This window comes from Tachypleus tridentatus, chromosome 2, assembly GCF_004210375.1.
Source record: "Tachypleus tridentatus isolate NWPU-2018 chromosome 2, ASM421037v1, whole genome shotgun sequence".
NCBI classification, from domain to species: domain Eukaryota; kingdom Metazoa; phylum Arthropoda; class Merostomata; order Xiphosura; family Limulidae; genus Tachypleus; species Tachypleus tridentatus.
The window spans coordinates 57,970,497-57,991,666 of NC_134826.1; the positions used below are offsets into that span (position 1 = coordinate 57,970,497).

The following is a 21,170-nucleotide window of genomic DNA, read 5'->3' on the forward strand; positions in this document are numbered from 1 at the left end:
TCTTGTGTTATCTGTGGATGTTGCTAGGCTACTCTCATATCTTTTGGATATGATTTTACAGGTGTGCTACATGTTATCTGAGCCCTCTTTCTCCTACATGGTTAATCCCTTTATAGATAGTGGATTTTACTTGATGGCATGTGGTGCTTATCCAGGTATACTTTTGGCTATTAGCTGCAAAATCTGCACTTTGTGCCTATCTGTTTACAAATGGTTCGATCAGAATGCCTTGTCTTACCCTGTTTTTCAGGTATCAGTCCATGTGCAGGATTCAGCATGTCTTGTCCTTCTAGACCCTTAGATATTTTTGCATTGGCTTATCAACAAGTACGTTTTCCTTTTCCATTGCAAGTGTGGGGTCAATCCTGATTTTATGGTTCAGTTCTCCCATTTTTATTTGCTGACTTGTGAGGACAACTCTTTTATGCTAAGTTCCATTCTGTCTGTACACCTATCCAGGTCCAGAAAGACATTTATGTCATGTTCATTCTCTATATTATTATATCACCCACATAACTTCCTTCTGGGGTTTTTGTACAAGATTATTCATTTCCTGAAATTCATCCTTTCTGCATGACCTTTCACCTTCTGCACTCACTGATTGTATTTTTCAACTTGTTTGGCTGATGTTTATATTTCCTTCCCTCCCAAGTCTTGACACATTTTCCTGGTATTATCTTACCAGTTTCAACATCTTACTTTTTCCCTAACATTTCATCTTTGTTGTTCTTTAGAGAGCATAATCCAGTCTGGCATATGGACTACACATAATACTTTCATTTCACATTATCTACATTATATGGCTGTTTCTTCCTCATCTGGATACTGTATTCCATGTGTTTATATTTTAACACAATGGTCCAAATGTGGATAAGCAAGTTTATTTTTCTCCCTGTTCTAGGTAGTGGATTCTGCTTGGTGGTTTGTGATTCCTGTCCAGGTATACATTTGGTTGCTATCTGCAAAATCTCCTCTGTATGGAGCATACACAGTGCAATCTCTTTAATGGGTCAAGATCTTCAGGATGGTGTAGCAAGAAACTGGACCAGGTGATATGTTGGCTGGGACACCCCACCAGAGAAAACTAGGGGCTGGATCCACCAATCTAAGGGAATTAGTTGTCAATCCCTGCTGACCCTTCAGTTGAATAAAGTGGAGGTAGTCTGCTTTTCTAGATACAGTTCCTATGACAACCCATTGCACAATCTCTCGTGCCAGCATTCTTTTGGACTTTCCAGCTCATAATCCTTTTCAAATGGAGTTCATCCTTCCATTTGGGACTTTCATCCTACTATTGCTTGGATTTCAGTTTATGGATGATAGCTTTTGTATTAGATATGGACTAGCCAAAATAATTCATGTGTTGGTTGGTAGCACTTGTCCTATCATAGACACATTGTACTGGTTTGTGGGGTACCCTTAACATAACTCTCATTAAGCTGAGGTTTGGATATTTGGTATTGTAAGGAGCTGGATTGTCTGACAGGTACTCTGGTTGGCTGGGATACCCCTTGTGGGTTGCAACTCATTAGTTCTGGCAGCATATGGAGCTGGACCAAGAAACAGAAGTCCAGTTGTTTTTGGATTTGATTGAACCACCACATGACCATTTCTCTGCAGTTGTTCAGATGCTTTCTGTAGGATGCTTATCCAGTTAGCTTTTGCACTGATACCTCCACCTTGTTAGTGTGGGATTCTAGTTATGTGAGTGGATGTAAGATAGTGTATCAGAAGTATTTTCCCACATTGAAGATATATTTTTAATAGGTACTTACTTTCACTCACCATTCCTTCAAACTTCTCGTTCTTCTTTTGTGTCTAATCTCAAAATGCAGGTTAGGCTGAATAGTATAGAGAGAGTAATTCATGCCAAGATAGTATTTTGCACTCCAGTTGATGAATGGTTACTGCACGCTTATTTGCTTGCAAAGATGCAGTAGAACCTCCACAAATTTAGATAAACTCCATAATTATTTGATTTAGAAAGACAAATTTGAGTTATTTACTTCATTCACCATAAATTCAATATAAGGATACTGTTTAAGTTACTTTATGAATGAAATAATTTGTTCTATTCCTTAAAGATGCCATATGTATACAGATGATACACTCATTTTCATCCACCATAGTGTTAAAAGGTGCAACAAAATCCTTAGTGATTTGGGAACCAGTTAATGAAAAGAGAATTGCAAAGGGAGTTTATTAAAAATTAATAAAGACAATAATAATACAAGTACTTGTGGAAACAGTTAAAGCCACTGAAGAAGAGTTCCATGAACAAATGCAAATGGTGGTTGCCTAACTATGGCCTATTAATAATAATTGTGATATAAATTCTAAAGTGTGAAATAGTCAAAGCAATAATGAGACAGCTATAAGAAAGCAAAGAATAGATATACTTAAAAAAATTGAGAAATATGTATGAATTTTTTGTAGAATGTATGACTTAACTACAAGAATGATGTGAACAGAATGACGAAGCTCACATGTAGGATAAAGGAATGAAATGGAACACAAGTGTGAATGGGCAGTTTAAAAGCATGGTTTTTTATACCATACAGAAGAACAAATGTAGGATGTGACTACATAGTAAAGTTCAAGTTAGAGCTGAAATTGTATAGCAACAGAATACAATACAGATAATTAATATGTCATTTCCCTTTTAGATAACACTTATTATTATTATTATAAAAACAGGATACAATGATTATAATTGACATTTTCTACTATACATGATAAAGAGCAATGTTTGTTTTATGCAGCAAGTTTACATTCATTTAAATGGTTCATCTACCTCTGTGCACTGAAGCCACTTCTCACATACATTGCACTAGCCTTGAACTATCTTCCACCTAACTTGCATGTTTTGACATGGACTGTAATAGTATATGATGCAATCATCATTCATCAATAGCCCTTAATCATTATGAGGAAACACATCCTCTATGCACCTTATATTTCCTTGGGTGCTTGCACTCAAAATTAATTTTATTTTGGGCATGATGTGTTAATTTATAAAGACATCTATAATTTTTGTTTTTCATTTTTGGAAGATTTTGTGAGACAATTATGATTGGTTTGACTTAGCAATGTTTAATATCATAGTTACTGTTTTACTAACCACTTATTCTTTCAGTGAATGCCTGTTTGTACTTTTTATGTTAATGAAATTTATAATTCCATTTCATACTCATGTTCATTATTGAACAGTGGTCCACAACAAGTTGTCATAGGGTTACCATTCAAAGTGTTTTTCAACCCTGACAGCTCATGTTTCTCTAGATTCATCCTTCAAAGGGTCTACCTTTGTTCATGGATTTGAAATTTAATCTGGAATGAGACTAGTTAATATCTTCTACTATTGGTTATATGCAAAACTCAAGAAAACCTATAATGTCTGAAACTCACAGTTTTTACTGTTGGAAACTCTTTGTATGTAGGTGATGTTACCATCATCTTTTCACTATTTTTGAATTTTGTCTCTTCCCCATTTCCCCTCTTCATCTCAGTGGTTACTTTAATCCCATAACTACCAGTTCACACTTTAAATTCTGTCACAGAGTGTTACAGAGTTACATTCAAAATTTAATAAAACTACTTTACTGTCAATTTATTTTAATGAAAATATCATAAAATAAAGTACAGTTTAATGTTGTATATTATCTCAGTTTTGTTCCTTTATTTCAAAAGAAACATTAAAAGCAATAATAAAAGCTTCTCATTTTTTTTTCATGTCATTGATGAGCTATAAACAATTTAAAGTTGTTGCAATGTATAAATAGTCAGATTACTGCAGTGCTGTACATGTATGTTTGGACAGTAGTAGTATGTGTACTTACCATATTGACATTGTTTCAGTCTTATTTGGCTGAATGCAGTAGAAACAAGTAATAAGTTTTGTCATCCTCTGTTGGGTGCCATGCCTAACTTCTATACTTATTCTTGAGTTTTACAAGAAATGTACTTACTCAATACACGTTTATAGTCTTTAGATAGAGTTCATTTTAGGCTATAATCCAACAGTTATTTTGAAATTGGCATAGAATTGTCATCATCAGGTAGATGTAACTTGTGGCTGCCTTGCTCACAATAACACTTTGGTTGTTTCTTGCCTGAAAATGTTATTGTTAGAGAGACAGTAAAATTGCATTTAGGTTTTACTTTCATATCGTAGTTAATTGTGCATTACTTGTGTTTTAAAATTCATATTTGAAAATGTTTGATAATTTTTATGAACTAATCAAAGCTTCACCTCATTTCACAGGGCTAACAATACCGAGCAAGTAAAAAAAAATTCTGCAGGGGCTACAGTACTCTGTTATTCATACTGTCCTATCACCTACATGTACCTGTTGATGTGTGTTGACATAATTAATCAATTGTAAAGAATAGGAAAGGAAAATAAAACATTGAGATTAAATTATTAGTGGAAAGGTAGATATGAAATTATGCAAATGACCCAAAGAAGACATTTTAAGACTATTGTATGAAGGATGGAACATATTTCTTTCTTAATTTTAAACATCTCATTGAACTTCACATTGATTATAATTGGAAGTTAATAATATAGTAGAGAAAATGGAAAAGAAAATATAAATGTTTATCTTCAACAAATTTTGGTATTAATTTTGGAGATTCTAGAGATTATGTAAATATAACAAAACTGTAACCCCTTTGAGGTGGACTCCAGTACGTGGTGATGGAACCTCCCAGACCAGGTTCTCTGCATTCAGTTTACCTTCTGTGGGATCTAAACATCCACCCGTGTATTTGCCATGTACACGGACCCATGAAGGGAAGGAGAGGATCCTGGTGGTTAAGAGGTCCAACCCTAACACACCATTTTGGCCTTGAATTCCTGTAGGCCAGCATCCCTGGGGTAGCCTCCCCAGTATCACTTGGCTGGTCCACCCTGGTGTTGCTGCAGTGTCCTTGTTTGGCTTCCTACCCTTGTAGGACTCCATAGTGAGTGGGGTTAGTGGGCACTGAAATGTATTGCCTTTATTGTGGATATCCCCATTGAAGAAAAAATAAATAAAAATGAAAAAATTGAGAAGAAAAACAACAGATTATCAGAAAACCACATTCTAATTATGCGTTCCTTATCTGAAAAATCCTTAGGACAGATGTTTCCCTTTTTTATTCAAAAGGGATTAGAGGCATTTGGTGGCTTCCCTAAGTCAGTAAAGAAGTTGCACTCTGGAGACATTTTGGTGGAAACATCTACAGCATAACATACCAAACTCCTCTTGAAATCAAAGGCTATTAGAGATATACCCATCAAGGTTACTCCCCATCAAATGGTCTATGCAAGTCGGACCTGATGATGTTCACTGTGAGATACTGCACCATCTCTCTCTTGCCATTCTTCTGGTTGTGTTTAACCAGATCTGACAGGAGAATATTTTTACTGATGCTTGGCACCATGCTGTCTTCCCTTTTCTTAAGCCTGGGCAGGATCCCAGGATTCCTTCAAACTATCATCCACTTGCTTTGATGAGCTGTATCTGTAAGATTTTAGAAAAGATAATCAATGCTTGTCTTGTTTGGTTTCTCAAATCAAACCACCTCCTCTCATCTCACCCAGTGTGGGTTCTAACATCAGAGCTCCACCATGGATCACCTGATTCTACTTGAAACATCAGAGAAGCCTTTCCCAAGTGACAACATCTTATTTCTGTACTTTTTGACCTTGAGAAAGCTTGTGATGCTACATGGTGGTTTGGCTTCCTGCAAGACCTCCACTCATATGGGTTGCAAAGCTATTTGCTCATTGTTATTAAACATATTTTAATGGTCTGGTGATTCCAAATCTGTGCATTCAACACTTTCCCATTCTTTTCCAAAGGAACTTGAAATCCTTCAGGGTCATGTTTTGAGTGTCACACTTTTCATTATAAAGATTAATGCCATCAGTGGACATCTCCCTCAATAGCTGCAAATGGTCTATGTTGACGACTTCCACATCCAGCGTCAATCATTGAGCACAAGGTTTATTGAATTGCAGCTGCAGTCTGCAATCAGTTGTTTACAGAAGTGGACTACAGCTAAAGGTTTTAATTCTTCTCCCTCTAAAACCATTTGCATGCACTTTTACTGCTAATGTAGTATTCACCCTGATACTGAATTCCCGTGTCGGTGAAGTTAAACTTCTTGTGGTCCCTGAGGCAAAGTTCTTGGGACTTATCTTTGACCCTAAGCTGACCTTTATTTCATGCATCAAGCAGCTATCTGTCAAGTGTACAAGGGCACTGAATATCCTCTGTGTCCTCTCTTCCATCACTTTGGGAGTGGATTGATGTTCAGTGCTAAAAATCTATCATTCCCTCATGCGATGAATACTGGATTATGGGTCTGGTCTATATCACCAAAGGACCTCAGCCTTGGAGATATTTGACCCTGTTCATCATCAGAAGCTTTGGCTCTGCACAGGGGCCTTCCACATTTCTCCAGTAGAGTTTGTATCTTGTAAACCTCCTCTACACCTCCACCATTTGCAACTGTGTGCTTCAAAACTTTGATCCTTACCACAGCATCCCACCTGGGGTTGTGTTTTCCTTCCTCAGTGGGCCATGCTTTTTCAGAATTGATGGTCTGCTGTTGTTCCTTTTGGCCTTCATATCCAGGCACAGTTGGATGAATTTGGTCTGTCCTTGGATAACATAGCTGTATCCACTGATCAACCCAATCCACCTTGACCTTTTTTTTGAGTCATCTGAAGAAGATGGATACTCTCCATTGGAAGTACCATCCTCTGTTTACTAAACATTTTTCAAACCATTCTTCCATTCTCATTTATACAGGTAGTTCAAAATCAGGTGACTCATTGAGATCTGCCATATCACTAACTGTACAGATAATTGGAGTGCAATAAAGTTTTTAATTAAGAAATTAAAACATGTACATATCTTTTAACTCCACATTGAATAATTTTAAAATATCTTCTTTCAGTTATGTGCATAATTTCTCATATTTAAATTTTCACTTGTAATTTATTTTAATATTTTATTTTATTTTCTGTCCTTTACTATTTATTATTCATCTCAACACATCTCAATGAGTATCCACAGGTGATAAGCTATTATCAGCAGAGTTACTTTAGCCTTCATTGGTATGTTTTTAGCTGTTACTTAGTAATGTAAGCCTTGTGGAATGAGGCAAAGTTTAAGTTATATTTATAAAAGTGTTAAACCTTTCAGGTATTAATTTGAAAACCTAAAAAATGTATTATTCACTAAAATATAAAAGTAAATCCTAAATATATTTTAACTGTCAATCCAACTGCTATGTATCTAGGTGAGAAACAATGTCTAGTGCTAGTGAGGACAAAATCAGCAAATATTGCTTCAGCTGTTTGATGTACCTAGTAACAAATAATACATACTAGTTTTAAAATGATCATTTGAAGATTGTAGTTTAAAATTAGTTTTTTCTGTAGGTCATAAACATGTCCATTAAATACATACTTTGTCTGTAACATTGTTTAAATTAAAAGGTAGACATTGCTACTGTTAGGATATGAGAATATTTTTTGTGATCTCTAAATAGATCAGACAGAATTTGAAATAATAATTGGTAAATAGTACTGTACAAGTAGTATTGACTCTAGATGTACATGTATGCTGTACATGAGCTTTATATTAATAGAGACAAAAAGTTAAGATCTGTGAATGCTCATGCACCATGTGACAACAAAAATCAAGCTTACGTATTTTTTAAAAGTTTGGTTTGATATAAAGAAATTAAAATTTAGACAATATAAAACTTTGTAGTATACATGAGAATAATAATTTCTTTAAAATACAGTGATAATAAAGTGGTTTAATTAAATTTTGGATTTAACTCAGTAAAATCTCATGACATGAATATCGGTTATTCCATGTGTGCAGCCTGGCCTTGGATTGAGATTCTTCTCATTTGAGAGTGAACTTGATATAAGGTGAGAATGATTGCACCAGTGATCAAAATGGTGTACTGTTTTTAAATACAAATACTGCTTACTGTTGTTGGATGTAAAACACTGCTTTGTGTAAGAGTTATTATTTAGTCTATTTATTGATGAGATAGTTAGCCATTTAGTTTTCATAAAGAGTTTAAAAATTATTTCAAAGGAAATAGTTATGACAGTGTACCACATATAATCATATGAGGATAGGTGGGAGTATCAGTTAAAAATTGTCCATAAGAACAGCACAAGTTGAGAAAATGTGTTATGTGAGCAGTCAAGCATCTTTGGGAAATACATTGTCAGTGTAAAAAAGTGTTAACTTTCATGAACCTAAAGATAAAATAATAGAACCTAGAGACAGAGGAAAGATAATTGCATGAGAAGTGATAAGAGCAATAAACAGAACAAATATTTAACAGCAAGTGATAGAGAGGGGATAACTGCAGAACTGCTAAAGACAGATATGTGACAAGACAACCTGTTAGTATTTCTGCCTTGCAGTCATACTTCTGCAGTTTTGTCATGTAATGTGCAACTATCTTTTATGGAATTGCAAAGTTTATAAACATTTTTAGTAAGAGTAAACTCTACCATACATTGTTATTTTTGATGGAGACTTAAACTTTCTAACTCAGTAAAATCTTATGGCATGCACGTAAAGGGTTTAAAGTGTGCAGTTGTCAAGGGGTTAATTAAAATTGGGTAACGTAAAATAAAAAACAGGAAATACACTATTGCCATTATCAATTAGAATCTAATGAATAGTGTAGACTATTAATTAAAACTGGGTAACATAAAATGAAAAAAAGGAAATATACTACTGTCATGGTCAACTAGAATCTAATGAATAGTGTAGACTATGCTGAGAAAACTATACAAATTGAGTATATCAGTAGTTAGTAATATTTGATGAAGACCTTGACTGCCAGCAGTTTTTCTTCACATTTCAAAAGCTCTTAGCCTATGGCTAGCATACACAATTACACATTCCACTCCATCCTGCAATTATGATAATGCAACATTGTCCCTGTTATTCCACTGTTGCTTGCTTCAGTAAGCAAGAACTCAGTCACTTAAGAATATGCTGGTGCTTTCACTAAAATGTACTTTATGGTCAGGAATAGTAAACTGCATATTTCGCTAGACACAAAGTGTTGATAATAAACACAAAACTGTTGAGTAGTAAACATCACTAATTGTATAATCACTGCATGAGTGATCAGCTTTAATTGTTTCATATAATTTATCTCAAGCGTCTGTTAATCTGAACGTACTATTAAACACACAGCCCACTATTTCAACTTGAATCATGATGTTTCAAAATTGTAGTTAACTCTCTCACTAACTAACAAACAAAACTTGTAGCTTTTCCAAAATAAATAATGTTGAATTTGTTAACAGGTTATGATATCAGGATCAAGCTGATATATATGCCCTTAAAGGAAGCTCTGCAGTTGGTACTGAAACTAAAATCCTTTGAAATTGCCAATAAGCAGTTAAAGATGTCATCTCAGAATTATGGGATCTTCAAATTGGATAGTGTTGATAACAATTTAAGAAAGCTAAAAGGACTACTAATGACACAGAAATCACAAGAAAATATGTTTCAATTGTAATTTGAAAAGAAATATCAACAAAAAGTGCAAACCAGTGTGTGTGAAATAAGGACTGTCATGAATGAAACCAGAAAGGGAGAGCTGTTATAGATGAGGTAAACCTGGCCAATACAGTTAATAGCAATAATTCTTTGTTTAGCAACTGACACATATCAGAACCAGATACTTCAGCATGTCATGAAGGATTGATGATTGGAAAAGCTCTCCTAAATGTGAAAAATAAATGTTATATGCAATTTTACCAAGGATAGACTTAAATTGGCTTGTGATAAAGTGAAAGATGGCTACTCAGTCGGTGCTGATAAAACTTGATTCCATCAATGTGACATTGTATGGCTGAACAGTTCTTGTCAGATGGGAGAAGATAAACATCAGAGTAGGTATTTGTAGAAGAGGTAGTCCAAGTCAAAGGTCATGTGTTATGATACAATTGTCTTTAAAAGTATGTCATTGAGAGAATGGCCAATTAGGTAACTCTGAAGAAGATGTCAGTGGAGCCTCAATATGCAAATGAGCCCAGAGTTCCTCATGAAACTGCTTCTAGAGGATCATCAGGTTGGAGCTAACTGTGGATTCATCCAACCAGCAATCCAGGAAGACCACCTTCCAGAGATAGGACAGTCAATGACACCAAAAGACAAAATTCCATCTGTATATACCGTGAGATTTGGTAGAGTAAACCTGCAAGATGTCTTGGTGAATAGACAGCTCAGTGTAGTGTTTTAATTTTTGTATTAGGATTGTTCAGTTAAGAAAATGTACAGTATTGTGAACTATATTTTTAATGTCATTTGTTGGCTAGAGGGTGTAGAATGCCTAGAAAATTTTAAGCATATTCAAAACTGTATTGTGTACAATAGATAGCTGGGTGGAGAGAGTGATTTCAAGATAGTGTGTGAACCAGTTGGTGTTGGATATCACAATTATTTCATTGTTGATTTGTTTTACATCAGTTTATGCAATTTGTATCAGGTTTGTAGAAACATTAAGGGAGGACATAAAATAATTTATTATGTGGAATGGATATTAAATTACTTGAGTTATTTTCACCAGATATGTTAAAAGAACCTGTTAATAAAAATTAAAAGAAAAATATTTTAACAGTATTAAGGTGATAAAACATAAAATGATGAACCTGTTTTGATATTTAGACCTTGTATTATGCAGCATTCCTTTAATATAGTAGGCTGGCAAAGTTGCAAAGTTAATTGTTTGATAGATTAGGAAATTGAAAAATTAATCTATAATATTGATGTGCACCTTGTATTTTACATGTCTGTCTTGAAGACTGCTGTTGTACAATAAGGTAAATGTGATTACTAGATGATTATTGAATGAAATGGTTTTTATAGTACATTTTTATTCATTAAAGCTGTGTTTTTACATATATTTGTTTCCATAAGAAGACTGGTAAAAACATTTATTTTTATTTATTACAGGTGTCTTTCTTGGTCCATATATGGTTGCTTTATTCTTTCTTGGTTGCCCACTTCTCTTTCTTGAACTAACTGTAGGGCAGTATGTGTCCCGAGGATCAGCATTCCTTTTCAGTCAGCTCTGTCCAATAGCAGCAGGTTTGTGTAATGTGTTTTGAATTGTAATATATTCCACTGATATACTAGTCAGTTAAGAAATGCACTTTTCCAAACATTTTTCATACAAGCGGTTACAGTAATTGAATGTAAGAAGTCAACTTGTTATTTTGTTTAAGCTTACTTGTATAGCTTACTAATGAAAAAAGAAGTTGCTTTACATTATTATATTCACTTTATTACATTACCTTATTTTTTGCATTTTAAAAGTTTGTGACCAACAAAGCTATAATTTTAAGGAAGCACTTGGTTGTAACAAGACAGGTTATTGTCTAAATTTTGTTTTATTAAACAATAAAGGTATTGTTTAATTGAAACTTAGAAACAAGTATAAAAACTAATATAAGAGTAGAAGGCAAGATTGAAATTCTGTAACAAATCATTTAAGTTAGTGTAATGACCTTATATATTGGAAAAGGAATGTTGACTGTAATTCTATATTTACTTTGTTTATGTATACAAGTCTGTTGTACAAAAATATCAGATGTGTTACAGAGGTATTTGTGCACAATATATGTTTGTGAATTGACAGTATCAGTCTGATTCAGATTATGACAAGTCAGAGAACAAGGTGATATTCATTTAAAAAAAAATCTTTTATCCATACAATTTGTACTTGCATAATTCCTAAAACCTCGAAAGTGCTTATCTAAAGTTTTTTTAAATAATATTAGGATCCCTATCTATTATACCTGGTATTTATTCTCCTTTACTAAAAACTGTCTGTAAATAGCAATATAGGGTAAAATAAATAGTTTCTAACTTTGACATTAAATATGTAATAAAATATTGTATGTTATTCTGTAAAAGGTTATGCCACATGCTTGTCTAAGATCTTTCACACAGGGTTAATCAAACTAGATGACTGATACCATTTCATCAGACAAAGTAATTAGCAGAGCATATATTATAATTGTTAATTTTTTTATATCCAGCTTAATTTTAAAAACACAGTACAGATGTTTATTTTTTTAGGTTAAGTATGTGATTGATCTAATTGCCATTTTATATACATTTTCAGTTGACAAATATTATTTGGGACATTGTTTTATTAGGGACTCTTTTTATATTTTTTCAAGTCTATTGTTCTGTGATGAGCTCACATGTATGTTTGTCATCAAGGATCCTTTCTTGCTGTCATTCTCTTCATCCTCAATAATTCTTAGACCATCTTGATAAATTTATGGTCCTGGTTAAGCTGGTCACTATCCTGTATTCCTGCCTGGATTGACATGATTTTCTTCGTGTTATCTTGGTATTCAATTATGTACATATAAAAGCCTTTTTACCATCCCTCACAGAATTACCTTTGACTTGTTGAATGATTTATACTTCATTCTGAAGTGTTTGTCATCTTTTATATGCTAATAATTGAGTAAGTTAGGAGAGGGGTAGTGATAAGGACACTTTATTACCAGTTTACATGCTTTTAGATTGTGATATCTTAGGTTGAGTATTTTGTAAGGCTTCTAGTAAAGATTTTAGTTTTCAGAAAATTGTTTGTGCCTGTAAGAGGCTTTATATTTGTGTGGTTGTAAGGTATGCTTTTGGCACAATTCAGAAACAACTGTAGTTACAATGTGATAATACAACACAATTTTAACATAGGTGCACCTCAATAGTAACACAAGTTACAACATTTTTTCATTTCACATTAATTCATAACTGATGAAAACATAAAAGTGGTTAACTTGTGCACCAAAGCTGGATGCTAAATGTAAACTGTATAAATACCATTTGTGCATAAAATTAGATACTGAATAAAAATGTTAACAAATAAATTATTAAAGGACAAGGAGAGTGGCTTGTTATAAATTTTTTACTCGTACATGTACATTAGTTATTGAATTTATCAGGGAAAAGTAATTTCTGTGTTAATTCACTCATTTATCACTTATGAATAAACATTGATAAGTAATCAAGTTATTCAAAGAAGCAACATAACGTACTCATACACAAACTTTATATCAAATATGAGATGACTTAAGTTACTAAATGTGAAGGATAATGTCATTTATACATACCAACTGTACGTGAACAGGATTCAAAGACCATAATTATTCAAATTATAGAAGTACAGTTTGAAGTAACAAATTTTAATTTCTGAAGACAAAAAATAACATTTTTTTTAAATCATCTTTTGGAGAACATAAAGCTGGAATAAAAGAAGAAAGGAAAAATCAGAAAATCTTTGTGGTGCTTTATCAGAATTTGTTCTTATTTCATCATTGTGTCAATAGGAAGACTTGGCCCTCATAAGTTTGCTAGGAAATATTTCTCTGCTATTCCTGACAGGTGAAGGCCTGACAACATGAATGTGATTTTACTAGTCACTGTTTCTATAGGCTTCAAGACATGACCATCAAGTACAAGAACACCTTTTAAATTCGTGGTACTTCTCAGTGTCACTGAAAAAAATTAAATCTTCCAAGAGAGTATGGCTGAGTTAAGCAACAGAATGAATAGAAGTGTAAAACGTTTGATTGGCCCAGTTAAAAATTAGATAGCCAGAAGATTAAATAATTTGACCTGTATTATAGAAAAATATATGGTTGGTATGGATATAGTTGTTCAAAAGTGTAATTAGAAGTGTAAAGCTTGAATGTTGTTATGATCTGATCACAGTTGCAATATTGTCATGATGGCCAAGTGCCATTCTCACAGGTGTATGTGTACTCATTCAAAGAAAATGTCTTTCAAACTGTTTGGGACCTATAGATGACCAATATATGTAGTTACTGGTTTCTACACAAAAAAATTAAAATCAAGCTAGCCATTGTACAACTGTCACTAGCTTTTTACATTAAGTATCCATTAGCCCTGATATCTTATTATTTTAGGGCTTCATTCAGGTAAAACAATAGTCGATTTAAATTATTATCCCTCTGAATACAGGTAGTTCAAAGTGAGCATGTCATGATTTTTTTACATAGTTGCAGTTAAAATTTAATTAGTCTGTGCTGTTATTAACTTATGTCAATAAACTTGGCATCAAAACATAGTTAACAAGTCAAATTTTAATATTATACAAGTCATTATTTCTCAATCTGGAAAAGCCATATTTAATTAATTTGTAATCTTAACTTGACTCTAGTGTGTAACACTTTTTGCTGCTATCTGCTCATTTTTCTTTTTGTCATCACCCTTATACAATGTACTGAGTATAACATAATTACACTTTAAAAGTACAAATATTACAAAGGCATAAAATAATTTCATAGTCTATCAGTCATTACGATTTAGGGAAATATAAACCAATTCGTTTATGTTATCTCCAAGTTCACATCAACCAAGTAAGTAAATTATATTAAGGCATTAAGAGAACTAGTTGAAGTATAATAGTTATGGTAAATCATACACTTTGTGTATATTATTATTTTGTAATTTTAGTTGCATATTTGAAATAATTATTTTGTGAGCTACAGTAATATTAGAAAAAGAAGGGTTAGGTTTTGTTGGGAGAAAAAAAGCCAGATGTAAATACTAAACTTCTTGTTTCTTATGTATATTTTTTATCCATTTTTATGAAATTAACTAAAAAGTAAAACATAGAAACTTAGTACTGATATAAGAAAACATAAATGCAAATTTCTTGATAAAGTATACATGTGTATATTTAATTATTCAATACATTAACTTCAGCTATGCTTTCACTGTGGTACTCGCATATTTCAAAAATCAGTAAAACAAAATTAAATAAAAACATGTAAACTGTTATGAGCCTAAGGCTGTTCAGGATAAAAGAAAAGGGTAATTTTCTGTTTGAATCTGCAATAATTTTGTTAAAAGAAGGTAATTTAGATTTATTATTATTTTTCTGTAGTGATTACAAGGTTTGTCAAATACATTGAGCATCTATAATGTTAGGGTATAGAAAGAAATGGAAATATTAAGTTTTACTGAAAAAATTGTTAATTTAATTATAAATTAATAAAATTAAGTATAAAATCTATAAAATGAAAACGTTTTTAATCTTAATATGAAAAACAATTTGTAGGCGTGTCTGAGTCAGATTCTGACTTCATAAATTTATAGAAAAATCTTTTGTGAAAATACTTCATGAACAAATGTAATATACATAATTACTACATTAAAAGTTATAGTATGCATACTTGCATAGTTACTTGATGTTTAAATGATTTTTACAAGGTCTGTTAAAATGACTGACCCCATATACAGTGTTAAAGCACTTTAAGTTTACATTTAAACAGAGCAGGGGCTGGCTTTTTTGAAAGGACCATTAATTTAAACTGTAGGGGCAACTTTAAATTTGGATGAGACAGTAGAGAGTGCCAGAATAATGAAGGAAAAATAAGATGTAGAAAGAGGTTTGTTGTGAAAACAAGGTAAACTGTTGTTATTGAAATGCCAGAAGTGTAAGAAATCAGTTGGGTGACCTTAGAGCACTGATCTGTTATAATGGCTGAATATCTGTCTGTCATGTTTATATGTCCTCAACTGTCATTCATAGAAAATTTACATATATGAAAATGCTGCTTTTTAAGAGTGCATTACAGTAAAATTATTCATTTTTTTCAGTTTCTAAAATTGTATACCAATACTAATCAGTCGTTCTTCATATGTGCTGAATGGTCCAGCTGAGAAAAAGCATTTGAGGGGAAAAAAAGGGGGGGGGACTTCTTCCAGTGACTGATTGAAAGAAATATTTATAAGATAGTAGCATGAAGGTAGAAATACATAAAGAGAAGAATGTCTTTGAATGTGTGTGTTGTTGTTCAGTTTGTGGGAGTGAAGGGGGTCAGTGACAAGTGAGCTACAACTATTGATGGATACCTGGTATTTCTTCACTTGAAAATACCTAGGTACTTCAGGTTTTGGAATTTGGTAATCTTTCATTCAATTCTCCACTTTCATTATCCTGTTGTATTCCAACTTCAATTTCAACAGTGGAAAGTGGGGTTTCATTTCATGACTATCAGAGTTAATAGTTATGGAGTTTGTGGTGACAGTTGATTCCATTATTCCTATTTTCTTCTTGTACTTGGGGCAAGGGAAATTGGCAGACAGTCATAATTTTTCTTGTCTTAACCAATTGTTTGATCCTCCCAAGTACTTGGTTGTCTTCATTCTCAACTCCCATTGGCATTCTTCACGAGGTTTGTGGATATACAAGGTTGAAGTTGCTTTGACATTTCTCCATATTCTCATAGTGAATTCATTTTGCCTTTAGTGACATTTTGTGTACAAGGATCAGGTTCACCAGTTGAAGGATCTAGCTTTTGGTCTAGCATCTGCTCCACATATCTTTTGCTGATTTGTACAGGTTTTCACCATCTTTGAATCCTGGCTAACCCAACTCCCATTAAGTTTCAGGCTATGGAATTGACAGTCAGGTTTGTGCTAGCAGATGTGGTTCTGTCTCTTTGCATTTGTGAGCTTCCCTCAAATCTAATTTTTTGGATTGAAGACATGCTATCCCATCGTTAGTCCCAGAGTAGCTAATGGATCTGGAACTTCAGTCCACTGGATCTTCCAGTCTCTTTCATCAGGAGCAACATCTTAGGTTTTGAGTGGTGAATGGTTTTGGTAAGCCCTCCCATTAAAGCATGTGTGTGTGTGTGTGTAAACATTACCAACCCTCTGTCCTGAGTTTAATTCTTCACAGATACTTCTCTTCTACCTCTGAAATGACCTACAACTTGTTTCTCCACTTGACAAGTTTGTTTGGTAAATATTGAAGGAAACCAATTCTATATTTTTTCTCAGCATCTGTACATCTGTAGTTAGGAGAATAGTGGGAAACAAAACAGTTTATTAGATGGTCTAGGAGATAGGTCCAACTTTAAAACGTTAATCTTAGTTAGGATCAGTTCTAAGAAGAGCATTAGTATTGTCATTGAAATGTAAGTAAGTATGGATAGCTAAAAATCCTGTCTATGGAAGATGTTACTAAATCAAGCATTATGGAAAGAAAGATAGGTTGATAAATGGTGAGAAAGAAAAGGATAAGGCTTTAATCCCATTGTTAAAGTTAAACCTAAATATGCTAAAATTTCATAATGTGTAACATCAGTCCATGTGATTTTTTTTCCTGCTGGTCCACATTCTTGCTGGCATCTTTGATTTGTAACCAGGTTTATTTCTTTCACAATTGAATAAAAGTTAAATAAATCAATTATGGTGTTAAAAGAGGGGAACTCTCTGGACACAAGTTCACCCCTGTTGAATGTTTATTTGCTTCTCCTCGGTGATCTTCTTCCAAATCCAGGTATCAGTGCAAGGGAGGGGCAGTTTTATTATACTCTGTTGTTCTATCCTTTCCCCTACCTTTGCTATTCTTGCCTCTTTTTTTATGGTGGAAGTGGTGTAGCTTGTCTAGATGTACTTGACCTGGGTGGTTCCTGTACATCTGCATCTGATGAAGATCTTTAAGCTCCTTCTTGATCTGTTTGTAAGACAGAATGAAGAAGAGGTGGTTCTGTCTGAGGCCATCTTGTTTTGCATACTGATTGTCAGAATGAGCTTCCTCAACTGCTGTTTCCCCTGACAAACTGTTGCTTCTGTCTAAACAGAAAGATGCACGCAGTAAAAATTGCATCTCCTCCTCACTAAGAATCTTTTTCAGTTCATAGAGATTCATTTTAAGTTTTCTTTTAGTTTCCATTTCTCGAAAAAAACACATTACATGTATATTGTATTTTGCATCATGTTTTCTCTGTCGTGTAACATTATTATATATATTTTATGACATGTATTAGTTCTTTACATGCATATATATGTTCTGTTATGTGTATCAGAGATTTTAGAAGCAGTACATGTTATGTCAAAATACAGAAATGGCTACTATGTATTTTGGTCAACAACTATATACTAAAATTATTGAACAAAAATTCCAAGTGTGTTATAAATAATAATTACTTCTGGGTTAAAAGAGAGTAGCAAGAAATATGCTTCAAGTAGAATGGATTTGCTTGATACAAATTTGTCCACATCTTCCAACAAAGTGTAGAGAAATAGTCAAAGTGACAGTGACTGACTGATTTGAATGCTTGCAAAACAATAACTAGATTTGAAACATGAATGTTTACTGGTTGATGAATAAGTTTGCTGAAAGAGAAGTAGGATTTCACAACCACATGCACCAATAAGATTTTTTTCCACCCATACAGTGTACTGCTAAATTTCTAACATCCCAGAAGGGATTGCCAGTATTCTAAGAATTGCAATGTTGATAGTTTTGACACTGAATCATATATTAAACATTTTGACAAATTCAAATGAGTCTTATTGCTCTGGAGAATAGTTGTCGTAAAACACGTTAGGATACATGCACAAGCTGATAAATTCCACATTTTGTTGTTGGAATAAATATTTTTTTCAGATTCTAAGTGCAGTGTGATTAATAAAGTTAAATTTTAATCATCACTGTAAGATATATGATCTATTACACATTCTGTTTTAAGAGTAGGGGTCAAGTTAGCTATCCCTTTATGCAAGCTTTGTTGCTTTTGAAGGTATTGTATTACAGTGCCATGCAAACAGTTCACTGACACTGTCTGTTATTTATTGCTTCATTTTTAGATAATTTCTACATCAATCACATACAGTAAAATACACATAGAACATAAATGTGAAATGCTTAGCAGTTGAAACTCTCAAAAGAAGTATTTTAAAATCTTGTGAACAGTAATCAAGAAAACAGGGCAAAGTTATTAATTTTAGTTCTGATTTTACATTATTTTTGTTATGCTTTGTCTACTGGCTGAGAATAAATGGTACTATTAGGGTAGAGATAATAACAGATGAAATAAATAAGTTTTATTATAAAAAGAAGTTTTATATATTCTAAGGTTTTAGTGAATGTGAAAATGAATGTTGAGATTTGTGAGATAATAAGGAGTATTTTAATCTTTGCATAAGAATCATCTTGTTCTCGAAGTAGTAAAAACATATCCAATTCATTCACAGACAATTTGTAAGCAAAACACTTTATTAAAAGTGTGTACTGTATTAAAAGTTATAATATTAAAACTTTATACCAGTAAAAATGGGTACAAGGATGGTCCTTGGGACTGATCCCATGTTGAAAAAGTTAATGTTATATTAAGTGAAAATGACTTGTTTCTTAACATACATTGTTCCTTGACTTGATGTTTCTGTTTTGGATGGATCCCCCACTTTTCCCTCCAAATTCAGTTTTATTTATAATGTGAAACTAAATGACTGTAGAAGATTTATTCTCAGTTGATCCCAATACCAGCATCAAGTTTAAAGACAAGCACATTTCTCTCTTTAAGTGGCATTATCTAGACATAGAAATGTATCTCTCCATTCTTATCTAGTTGGTTGTCATTTGCCAGAAAAATGTTTTTATCAATTAATTGGAGTAGTAGCTATACTTGGAATTATTGACATGCTGCAAAGGTCATCCAATGCTTTTCAAGCTCTTGTATCAATGTGGAACAACATATGCATACCTTTATCAGCACTTGCCAAGCACCATCCATTTCTGTATGAGATAGATGGCTGATAAACCTTTTGATCTAAGATGAATAATGCATCTCCAGTTCTCTGGCCAAACTTCAGTTTTGTTAGTACTCTGGAATTAGAATTGCAGCAGTCATAAGTTGCAGTACAGTCCTTCATCTGCCAGGCAATTAGGTGGAAGTGAAAGTTTTGTCATACTGTTGTGAAACAAAGTATGGAGAAATCACTTATTGACATACCAGCTCACAAACAAGGCAAATGCCTTTGTTTTCACATCCACAGAACCTTTTGGGTTGAGACAGGAACAATATTTGCTACATCACAACATGTATGGGAAGCCATATCCACTTATTGGTATCCACTGCAGCTTTGTCAATTTGTTGTTGTGTGTCTATGATTGAGTAGTCTTTCTCAGAACATGAGCTTTCCATGATATTGTCTGGTCGAGAGTCAGCCATTTCCATGTTTTTTTCATGCTTTCTCTTCATTGATAATGTATTTTAAGTAACTACCTCAAAATCTGGTTCTTATAGATAATTTTTGCATTAGAAAGAATAAATTATTACTACTTAGGTGCTGTTGTATCATTTCACTTGGTAAATATCATTATAAAGATATTATGGTCTGTATACATGAGTAGGATGTGCCTTTCTGTATAGATCATATTCTGAGTTCTCTGCAAGACATCTTTTGTAAATCTTGAGCTTGGTCTAGTGGAGTGTTTATTTCTCCAGTTGATCAAAACATTAGTGCAACTCAGCTAAAACAGCATCTCAATCACTATATTGCTCTTTATACAAGTACGTGGTTGATTCAAGCTCTTCATGAATTAGACTGCCTATCATTAGATTTAACCATTTCAAACAGTGATGTACAGTACTGTTTAAAAGTGTTAGATCAAGAGAATATTCATTATTTCTATTTTTATGGGGCTAATTTTTCTAAGCCATTACAGCATACACAATTCAACACTGTTAATTCTTCACTAATCTCTGTTGACAATCAGATGAGTGAGGGTGAGAATACTTATTCTTAGAATTCCTATATACTTGTACTGAGGGTGTGTCATAAGTATTTTGCTTGAATGAACATACTGATCAAATTTAGGGTCAGAAATAAATCTCTTATTAACCCCATGTAGTGTCTTAACTATACAGAAAAAAGCTAGCAAGGAGGTACCATATGCTAGATGCTAGAAGAAATCAGTTTGATAATTCTCCACAAATAAAGACAGTGCTTAACACTATGTATTAAGTTTTGTTGTCATGCCATGGCACAAAAGTTAGAGAATTGTTTGTTTGTTTGTTTTGATGTTGAGCAAAGCTACACGAGGGCTGTGTGAACTAGCTGTTCCTAATTTAGCAGTGTAAGACTAGAGGGAAGACAACTAGTCATCATCACCCACCACCAACTCTTGGGCTACTGTTTTACCAATGAATAGTGGGATTGACTGTTACAGTATAAACCACCTCCATGGCTGAAAGGGTGAGTATGTTTGGTGTAATCAGGATTTGAATCTGCAAATTTCAGATTATGATTTGAGCACCCTAACTACCTGGTCATGGT

At 33.3% G+C, this 21,170-nt stretch overlaps 1 protein-coding gene across 9 annotated transcripts in view; it reads left to right on the forward strand.

Annotated features, from left to right (window-relative positions):
- The window catches only part of LOC143243914 (sodium-dependent serotonin transporter-like), a 143,324-nt gene that overhangs the window by 11,770 nt on the left and 110,384 nt on the right, over window positions 1-21,170 (forward strand). For all 9 annotated transcript variants that reach the window (XR_013024812.1, XM_076487694.1, XM_076487699.1 and 6 more), the window contains one exon: window positions 11,004-11,138. Coding sequence is in view for 8 of the 9 variants with exons in the window: in XM_076487694.1 (XP_076343809.1) it covers window positions 11,004-11,138 (135 nt within the window). In the remaining variant the exon portion in view is untranslated. The remainder of the gene's footprint in view (window positions 1-11,003; window positions 11,139-21,170) is intronic.